This window comes from Nematolebias whitei, chromosome 14 (genome assembly GCF_014905685.2).
Source record: "Nematolebias whitei isolate Nwh7 chromosome 14, NemWhi1, whole genome shotgun sequence".
Taxonomy (NCBI): Eukaryota; Metazoa; Chordata; class Actinopteri; order Cyprinodontiformes; family Rivulidae; genus Nematolebias; species Nematolebias whitei.
Genome location: NC_056511.1, coordinates 16,249,130 through 16,260,190, shown reverse-complemented (window position 1 = coordinate 16,260,190; position 11,061 = coordinate 16,249,130). Strand labels below are relative to the sequence as shown.

The 11,061-nt window shown below is 40.9% G+C and overlaps 1 protein-coding gene across 1 annotated transcript in view; it reads right to left on the bottom strand.

The window, feature by feature from the left end:
• Positions 1-11,061, bottom strand: part of LOC119420854 (transcription factor COE1-A) — a 121,639-nt gene that overhangs the window by 23,096 nt on the left and 87,482 nt on the right. Inside the window, exon 7 of the mRNA XM_037688278.1 lies at positions 8,208-8,334. Within this exon, the coding sequence (XP_037544206.1) occupies positions 8,208-8,334 (127 nt within the window). The remainder of the gene's footprint in view (positions 1-8,207; positions 8,335-11,061) is intronic.

Sequence of the window (11,061 nt, the reverse complement as noted above, 5' to 3'; positions counted from 1 at the left end):
CAGACCGACGAAGCCTCTTGGATGAGGGGCGAAACGTTTCTTTTTAATATATTCTATAGTTTATTCACCAAATCCATTCAGTTTGTCAGAATGCTCTTTCCCTTCAAACTTTGACCGACATCAACTGTTCCTAGAAGTTTCTGCTTTGCTTTGTCAGAAGCAACCTCACTGACGTCCAGCAAGATGCAGCTGGTTCCAGTGGATGAAATGACAAAACACAGCTTGAACTTAACTCACGGTGGCAGAAATATCAGCAGTCTATGTTTAAACTCGAATAAGAACTCTGTGTAGAGCAGCAGCTCTGTGATTACTGCAGCTACACTACATTACATGCAGAGGTGGAGAACCTAAAGGTGTCAAAAACATCTGTAAGATAATAACACTGCAGGAATCATCAAAAAAGGCTTAAAGGAACACTTACTGTTCACTTTAGTATTCTAATTATGCTTCTTCAAAGTCTTTTCCCAATCAATGTGTCAATCAAGCGCAGCTCTGAAAGCCTCCATTCGTCGGAGCGATGCTTCAAGGCGTTTGGGCATTAAGTGGGAGTGCTTGTGTGTTTATTGATACACGCAGGAGATGCGTCGTCACCACATTGTTGAACCCTGGAAGTTCAACCGTTAGAGAAATGGAGGTAAAAAGCAAAGCTGGATGATTATTTCTGTTACGAACAGAGAGAGGGTGTGTTCAGTTCGTGTGTGTGTTCTCCAGTGTGCAGCTGCAGTGGTGATGTCTGGTACTTTCCACATCCAGCGCTGATAAATTATTCACAGATGAACGTCCGAGGTTGTTTTCTAATTTCTTTTAGCGTGTGTGTTTTAGATATACGTCGGTTTTATTATCACATCACACCCAAGTCTCTGGTTTCTGTTATGTCCTGAACCACTTAATTTGTAATCTAAATTACTTCATAAATTATGAGCTGTGAGAAGTCCAGATGTTCAACGGTTATGGACATAACTTCTCTGCTTTGAGGAAACTCTCTGCACAAAATGATTTGATGACTCGTATATCGTGGTATAAAGAGTCACAATGAGGTCAAAAGTAAAAAAAGTGACTTAAAATTGCAGATATGACCCAATAATAATTTTTGTACAAGCTTTAAAATCTTGATCTTTTAGCCCAATTCAAACAAAATATCAACTTTGTCTAGGTAAACATTTGTCCCTTAATTTAAATGCTTTTTTCACTTAACAGAAAATATGTATTTTTATCAAATCTAAATGTTTCCTTACTATTCTCCTCGATTTGATGAATTATTTATTGGGTTTTCCTGAAATGCAAAACAAAACAAAAAAAAAATCTGTTAATTTTTGCTTTTTAAGTTTAAGTGCAAGCATGGTGGGTAAGTTAGTGGAGTTGTTGCCTCTCAGCAAGAAGGTTGCTGGATTGAATTCAAACATTCACCTAGAAAGGCCAGGGGCCTTTCTAGGTGAATGTTTGAATGTTTTCTCCGAGTACTCCAGTTTCCTCCCACAGACCAAAAACATGCATGTTAGGCTGATTGGTAACTCTAAATTGTACCTAGTTGTGAGTGAGAGAATGGTTGTTTGTCTTTATGTGTCCCTGTGATGGACTGAAGACCTGTCCAGGGTGTCCTCCGCCTCTCACACAGTGACTGCTGGATATGGGCACCAGTGACCCCCGTGACCCGGAAAGGAAGAAGTGGGTAAAAGGTAATGGATGGAATTTGCCTTGCATTTGGTCATAATCTTGTGTTCTGTTTTCTTTATACATACACACACACACACATATATATATATATATATATATATATATATATATATATATATATGGTTTTCTTGTTGAGTTTTGAACTCAAGGGCACAGAACCAATATTAGTTTAAACTTGTTTTTTGAAAGTACAGTACAGTAGTAGTCCCTCGCAACTTTGTGGTTTGACTTTCGCGGACTCGCTCTTTTTTCAAAGTAAGAGTGGACATGACACACAGTTGGCTGATTGATGGATGAGCCACACAAGCGGCATGGATTGTTTATAAAAAATAAAAAAAAAGATTTAGCACCTGCTGCACCATGTGTGCAACCCACAGGTGCAGAGAGAAGCTCCCTCTGCAGCCTGTCATGATCTCCGCTCTCGGCCACCTGCGGCTCTCGGCCACGCCCACATTTCTCCTCCTGCTGCAGAAGCTTCGTGAAGGGTTAACCTTTTGCTGTCCAAATGCACTAATCAACTTTTGTTTTCAACTTAAAATTCAAAGCATGCCACATCATAAAATTGTCATAATCACAAAATATAAAAATGTTAAGAGCTATTTTAAATTATTTTGGAACTTCTATGTTCAGTTGTTACAGTGCAATTGATCAAGAAGTACATTTCTGCTCCGTGCAGCTGCGTAAAGGGTTAACCCTTTGCTGTCCTGCTGTGCTTCTCTTCTCTACAATTTAAATACTATAATATTTTAAATAAACAATCAATTGATTAATGAAAATATGACATATTTAAATGTAAATAGTTTCAAGTGGGAGATTGGGAATGAAACTTGAACTTGGACTACTGTATCCCTACTTCATGGTTTTTCACTTATTGCGGGGGCGTGGTTCCCTAAACCCCGTGATAAACGAGGGACTACTGTACATCAAATAAAATGTTTCCTAAGGTTAATTGTTGTTTTTAGTTTTGTTCTCCCGCCCCACACACACAGTTCAAATGTGAGGATAAAAGTAAAGTAAGGAGTAAAGGGGAAGAGTGTGGTAAAGAGACAAAAAAAAAGAGGAAAGAAAAAGAAAAGTCAGTCATGGTTGATAGAAACGTACAAAAACATCTGCTCAACAGTCGGGGGGGAATATCAACTGTCAGAATCAACAGCCAGTGTCGGGTGCTCCGTCTGAACATCTCTGGAGACGTTTAACCGATGCAAACACTAATATAAGCCCCACACACACGCACACATATCAAAAGGAGATTTAAACTGATTTTAATGCCTCAAGCATAAAGCATCTCTAACTGACGGCTTGTTATTGGAGGTTTGTGTGCTGGTTGAAACCAAAATGGCACGTTTTACTATTTTCTTCAGACTTTTCTCCCTGCCCAGAAACAAATGTTGAATGGGATCAGAAGCAGTGGTCCAAATGATTACACACCAGCTTTAAGGGGCACTGGTAGTACCAGCTGTTGAAACTCTGACCCGTATGCTCCAAACCCTGCAGGGCTCGGGAAGTTTATACTGCTCGTTTTGATGGGAAGTGCTTGTTTTTCAAGTGCGATCAAATGAAAAACAGATGTTAAACAGTAAAATGTATTATTTTGTTAGGCAGATTCTGCCGCAGCAAAAAGCAGAGGCCAGTTCGTGAACGTTTCATCAAAACATCGTCTCTTCTGCATCTTCCCAAAACTCTCAAAACCAGCAAGAATGACCGGCACTCAGATCTGTCTTCTCACAAATTCTGTTCCTGAACTCATCTCAGTGTGAACCCCTCCAGCTCAGCTTCATCCCTTTTGCTTCTTAACTACCCCGTCTGCCACTTTCACCCATCCGTCCATTCTTCCATCACTCCTCCTCCGGCCCTCGTTCTACCCCTCAGAGTGCCATCAGATCAATACTCATTGAAGTTTCATGAGGACAGACCGTCTACTCCTGTTTCACAATAAAATGGGAACGGGGGAAGGAAATGGAGGAAAAGTGGCAAAAACAGAGAAAATGCACGAAAGCTAAAAAGAAAAAAACAACAACTGGGATATGTCGTGTTTAATTTTTGCGCAACATTTGTGCTGATCTCATCATCTTTCAGGAGTGTTGAAACAAAAGAATCCACAGACGAGATTAACAAAAAGGGAGGGAGGAAGGAGGAGGTCGAAGTTGGGCGGGTGAAAGGACAAGATGTAAAAAGAGAAGGAGAAAAAGGAGGAGAAAGGAGTGGAGAGGAGGTGTGGTGATATTGATTCTCTGGCCAGCCTGCAGTTCAATACCACTGAATTATTGCTTCATTCTTCCCCTTATGAGATGAGATCTCTTTCTCCCCAGCTTGTCTTCTCGGTGGCTTTCTTACGTGGAATACGTGTGTATGTATCACTCTACTGTACGAGCGGATCGATACTTCACAATCTGGCTTTAAAAGTCCACCCTTCTTTCTGTTTTTGCTTCTTGTTCCTTTCTTTGTTAATCTCTTGCCACAATCATGAAACTTGAGTTTAAACATTTGGAAGAGAATAAAGAAATGAAAAAAAATTAAAAAATTTTATTACTAAAAGTTTCTTCCATGCATCTAGACTATAGATTTTCTGTTGCAGCTGCATCAATGATAAATCAGCACCATATTTATATATATATGTGTGTGTATGTGTGTGTATGAGTATTTATAATCCTGGTGTGTGTGTGAGAGCATTTATTGATTGTCACTTTGCACCATTGTGTGTTTACAGGAGTGTGTGATGTTGAGAATGTTAATTTTTCCCATCAGGCAGATGAAGCAACCATAAGGCACCATGTGCATATCTGTGTGTGCGTGCGTGCGCGTGTATGTGGTAAACCATCTGTTAACCAGACTACTCACCATCTTTGCCTCATATCACTCTGATTTACAATTACTTTCAACTCCTGCCCCTGTTAGAAAGTCTGTGTGGTAACTTGTGTTAAGACATGACCCAATGCATGTGTGTGTTTATATGTGTGTGCGCAGTTTTTGCACGCGTGCGTGTCTGCTTATGAGCTTGTTAAATTGCTCCGGCCTCACACCCAGAGGCAACCACGGCTAAAGCATTTGAAAAAAACCACACCAGCCAATCGGCTTTCACTGCCGGGACCTTTCACCGGTGACTTCCAGAAACGAGTCAACCTCAAGGCAGGTCACACAACCGCAGTGATGGATCGAGTTTCCTGGGTCGCATGTTGAAGCGATCAGCCAATCGCCGGGTCACCAGGGGTCACCCTCGCCCAATAGGAAAAGGAGTTAGATGCCAGACGAACCAATTAGCTGCCGGCTTGCCTGAGGGTCAGACTAAAGATGTTTTGACTGAAGAGCAGAGGCCTGCACAAAGAATTGTCCATTCAAAGGCAACACAACTCACAGTGCCAACAAAATGCTCACAAACCCCACGACATGATCTGATAAAACAAGATTATTTGCTTCATTCTGCTGAGCTTGAAATTATTTCTGTTTGCCAGCAGGATTTAGCAATCACTGTGTATTGTAAATAAAATGTTTTTGGCATGAACCATGTGACGCCCCGTGCACTTCTCCGGCGTTTGCCAAATTCTGAGTCCGAAATTCAAGCAAACCTTGAATGAATATCCAGATTTCTTGACTTGTAAAACACTTCATGAATAAAAAGCTGCATTTGGACATAAAACACAGCTTTGAATCTTTGGTTTGATGTAAGACACCAACAAATAAAAGTAAATTCAAGACCAAAACATTTGGAATAAACTCCTTAAAGTTTAACAGCAAATCATTTTGTTCAGTTCAGTTTATAACACACAACAAAACAACAAAAGTCACGGCAGGGTGCTGTACAGTAGTCCCTCACTACTTTGTGGTTTTCGTTTATCGCGGACTCGCTCTATCACGGTTTTTCAAAATAAGATTGGACATGACACACAATTGGCTGATTGATGGATGAGTCGCACGCTCGGCATGGAATTTTTATTTAAAATAAATTATTTAAAATTATTTAGCACCTCCTGCACCTTTGTGCAGCCTACACTGTAGGAGAAACTTCCTCCTGTAGCTCCTCCTCCTCTGTAGATCTCCGTTCTTCAGCAGAGAAGTGGGCGTGGCTGAGAGCACAGAGTGCAGCTGTGGCACGAAGCTGAAATCATGACATGCTGTGTTATTTTAGAGCGTTTAGTTTAGAAACATTGTTTAGAATATTGCAAGAGTGTGGGGAGGGTTTAAAACACCTTTACATATATATATTTATTAGGGGTGTAATGGTACATGTGGGTGTATTGAACCATTTCGATACAGCATGTTTGGTTCGTTCCACGTGCGTACCGTTTCGGCTATTTTTTCACTCATTAAATTTTATTAACCAGAGATTATGCGCCACAGAACTAAAGTTCCTACGCGTGTTTCAGCACGGTACTATTATCTTCTAGCACTCTAGCATTAGTAGCCTAGCATCTCGTTGTGGTCTCCTGTTTGGGAACATTATGGCTTTCTTGTTAAAAGACAAGTGAACAAATCCAAAGCTGTGTGTCGACGTTGTTACACGGAGAGCAGATCAGCCGCAGGCAACACAACTAACTCGTTAACGCACTTGAAACGACATCATCCAAATGTGAACATAGTTTGGTGCATACACCGATAAGAGCAGCATTTAAACAACCTTTATCAGGTAATTCAGATCAGTCCAAAGCAATAACACAAGCTGTAGGAGTTTTTAAAGCTCTGGATCTATGTCCGAATGTTGTTGATGCGCCAGCTTTAAGCATATGATTAAAGTTCTTGAGCCCCGCTGCCTATGACACCCATCACATCAACACTTCAGTCAAAAAGTTGTAGCAGCACTTTATGAAAAAGCTAAAGGTGATTGTCAACAAGCCCGACCCCAGATTTAAAGCTCTGCCACATTGATGATGAGCGAGAGATTCAACCACCTCATATGATGACCGTGCAAGAATTGGTATTGTTATTGTATTATTGTGATCTAATTAACTTTTTAAATTTAAAATTATAACCTTATTAACTCCATTTCTTTTTAAATCTCTGTGTTGTTTGCAGTCTGAGGATACCAGCGAGATAGAGCTGAGTCTTCTTCATCCACCAGATCACCTCCAGCTAAGAAGTCTGTAATGACTGAACTTGTTTACGTGGCATATTTTCAAAAAAAATAAAAATTTGTAAGTCTTTATTTTGGCCTTTTTTATGCCGAAAATTAAACGAACCGAGCCTTTTCACTTATTGTGGGGCTTCAGGGTACGGATCCCGCGCGATAAACGAGGGACTACTGTACACATAAAGAAACAAGGCCAAATCATAAATTCAGTTTAGATCCAGATTCAAATTCAGTTACAGTCAATCAAATTATTTTAATAATTCAATACATTCACTTATAGTACATCATGAAAGGCCAACTAGTAAAAGTAGTTTATCTGACAGAGGCTGCAGATTGAAGCTTCAGTTCATTCAGAAGATGTTGGTGACAGTAGACAGGAATGTTTAACAAGAAGAACCCTCCAGCATAAACGGACTGTCAAGTCTAAATTTATCAAATGTGTGTTTGGAGTCTGACTGAGTCCAATCATTTCCCTTAAAGCACTGCAAATAAAAATGAGCTTGAATGGCTAAAAAATAAAAACAGTTACTGAGAACAAAACAAACTGAACAAAGTAGTCTAATAAACACCATAATGTATGCAACAGAAAAAAAAAGGTGATTTATTGATACACAGATGCCCTTCACACTAGGCCAGCACAAGTTTTACATATTTTTGTGAGTCATGCTTTAAAACCAATACTTCATTCATGGGTTGTTCCTTCCCTCATTGATCAGTTTTAAATCCTCATCTTTAGCTCCGGTTAATAACCGAGGTCATTAAACGCCTCTTGCCTGGAGGTATTTATACCGCAGCTATTTTTTTATGCCTCTCTGCTCCTGACATCATCATGATGGTGTGATGGAGCCGGGTTGAGCGGCGGATCAATACCAGACATCACATCACCTCTATCCACTTCCACATATATGAGCACACACACATACACACACACACACACACACAATTATTTTTCTCTTCCTCTCTTTTCGCTTGCAATTCGATTCGGCAGGAAAATGCTCATTCAGTCAACAGTCTGGTCAGAAGTCGCACACGTCTTCAACAACGTGTGCATTTTGTGTTAAACATGTGTGTGTGTGTGTTAGTAAACTGGGTGTTCTGGATGATTTCACTAATAGTTCCAGTATGCAGGGCTATAAAGAGCAGACTGTTTAATTGTAGCTGGTTTTTAACGAGCCTCTGATTATGGCAACATTCGAATGAGTGTGGGTCGTTAATGTTGACTAATCTGCAGTCATTAGTTCAACACTGTCTGGCCTGAGAGTGAACTGCAAACTCGTAGATGCTTTTTACACACACATGCACATACGCACACACACACACACAAATGCAGGGTTTCTGTTTCTCCCTCATACACAAACACAAACATTTAAAAACTAACCGAACAAACATTTCAAAGTGAAACTTGTAGTTTATAGATTAGCAGATATAATATTCAGTTGAAACTGTGTACATTGTGTGTATTGGGACCTACCGGTGTATATAAACCTTCCCGGTGTGCCTTTGCAGAACTGTTTGGACTTGTAGGACAGAGTGACCTCTACGACCCCTGGGATGTGTCTAGGAGGCGTCTGCACCCGGATGGCGTGCGGCGTAATCAGCTAGGTAAAAGTCAGAAGAGAAAAACCTTATGTCAGTACATAAAACCCCAGAGAATAATCTTAAAATAAAATATTTATGCTTCAGGACAAAAGACATCTTGACTTTTTTAATGCTTTTTAGTCAGATGCACGTTACGTTTGCACAAAAACAAATGAATGACACAAATTCTCATGCTGCATTTCCTTCTTTTGCTCCTAGTAATTTAAGAGTCATTTCCAAAGTTCACTGAACTAGCACAATTAGTCAAGAACTAAAGATAAACATCTAAATCAGAGGTGGCCAGACTTCTTCAGCATGTGAGCTGCTTTTAAAATTACCAAATCAAAGTGATCTACTTACTATAAGGCCCCATTTACATGAGAACAACCTCTGGATATGTTAGTGTTTGTTCTGTGTTTATTAGGGATAATAAACAAAAAAATGAGCGAGGTTACATGAAAAACACTGTAGATTCCAAGTTAGTCGGGTTGCCAGATAAGAAATGATGAACTATAGTACCGTCGCTATAAAGCGGTAGTATTTTGACCTAAACTGTTATGCGTGATGTGTGAGGTGTGTGCTGTGTTTGTTGAACATGTGCACAGAAAAAGAGGGGGTAAATAAGACATTTTAAATTTATCTGGCAACCCTGATTGCAGGACTTAGCTGCTTTCATTGTGCATGCTGCAGCTGCAGGACAGTTATGTCCAAACTAATAAATACACTAACGTCTCTTTGGACACTGGATTTTATTAGTTTTGCTCCTACAAGATGAAAAAGGGTGAAGAGCACAAGAAACACTCGGCTCTCTGCCACATAATATAACTGTTGTTAGTGAAGAAAAACTTTTGAATGTAGCTTAGAGCTGTCATTTCTAACCTGAACCTGGAGCCCGGCCCCACCCGACCCGGATTCAGACAGGGCCATAATGATGTGCTTAATGTGTGGGCTGGGTCGGTGTCTGGCTTTTTATTGTGTCAGGGTCACGCGCGGCCAACTATCCAATTATATGCCAACATGGCTTGCCATACTGTCGCCTACTGCATATGACCATTCCACCGCGCACTGACCGGCTGGTTGAAAGAAGAAAAAAGTTCAGTTAAGCTTCAGATGGACTACTGCCAGTGATCTATCAGACCAAATGGATGTTCATTCAGCTGCTGCACTCAGCCGACGCGCGCGGCCGAAGACCCAAACAAGTGATATTACAAAAAATCCGACATGGCAGAGCAGGGTCCAATGCAGGCAGAAACAGGGGAAGTATTTAATGCGCTTTGATAGTTCCTCAGCTCTGATCTTCTGCCCCCTTTACTCAGCCGAGTGTGCCCGCCGACCGTTAGTAATAGTCGGTGGTATAAGCAGTCAAAGCTTAATTAAAAATGTTGGGCTTTTTTTCGAGATCGGACATGTGATTACTGTTAATTTGTCGGATCGGGTGGTGTTTGGAGATGATGGCTGCAGGCTGGGGCCGGGTCAGATCGGATATTTTTGACCCAAGTGCAACTCTACTGCAGCTGCCTGTAGTGTGCATGTGCAACTTTACATACGGAGAATTTCTGTATGGGGGGTTCCCCCCTGAAAATCTCCACTCAGACCTGGATTCAGAAACCTTCAGTTTCAGAGAGAATGGGGCTGTTGTCTTGCGAATGAACGGTCGAACGCTTCACGTCGTGTAAACGGGGCCTCAGACTGGCTGCCCTGTCTGTCAATCAAGTGAGAAATTTCATAGATACCATACCATTTTATTTATAGAGCACTTAAAACAGCGACAAGGCCAACCAAAGTGCTGTACAGACAGAACAACAGACAACACACAAAGCAATATACAAAATGAAGTAAATCAGAAATATAGACATAAAAACAATGCAGATAATAAATATGACGACAAACCAGTGTGGAGCGTACAGGTTCAAAGCACAGATCCTCTGGTGTTGAAAGCTACTGAATAGTAGTGGGATTTTAAACGGGATTTGAAAACCACGAGGGAGGGGGCCAGTCTGACAAGCAGAGGTAACTCATTCCAGAGTCTTGGTCCTGCTACAGAGAAGGCCCTGTCACCTTTGCGCTTAAGACGAGTTCCTGGAACTGTGAGGAGCAATTGGTCCACTGACCTCAGGAAACGTGGTGGGACATACGGTTGTAGCAATCAGAGAGATGGGGGGGCGAAACTGTTCAGCGATTTGTAGACATACAGGAGTATTTAGAACTGGATTTGAAGATGAACCGGTAGCCAGTGCAGCGAAGCTAAAACTGGCCAAAACTAGATGGATGATAGGCTGAAGTCTATTTTTTAAATGCCATGTGATCTACCATACTACCTTTGCGATCAACCGGTAGATCACGATCAGCGTATTGGACATTGCTGAAAATAAACTTTGAACTGTATAAAAGAGAGCAGACGAATCAGTTCAGTTCTTTTCACACAAATGGAACAAACTTTATTTACTGCTTCGGCAAACCAAAGTTACCATTTAGACCAGTTTTACAAAACCAAATCTATAGGTAGGTAGGGCTCTGAGATGCAGACAAAAGGAAATGCCAAAAGCCCGGTCTTGTTCCAGTGACTGGCAGCTTCAAACTGTGATTTCTTCCTTCAGAATCAATAATCAGGTTGAGTGCAAATGAAACATTTAGTTGGCAAAAATCCATCTAAAGCCAAGAGAGCTGAGTCAGTTTGAACTGAGACTCTGTACACATGTTTGTGTGTGTAAGTGCAACTCTCAACTCTGTAAACAAACCCCTGAGCT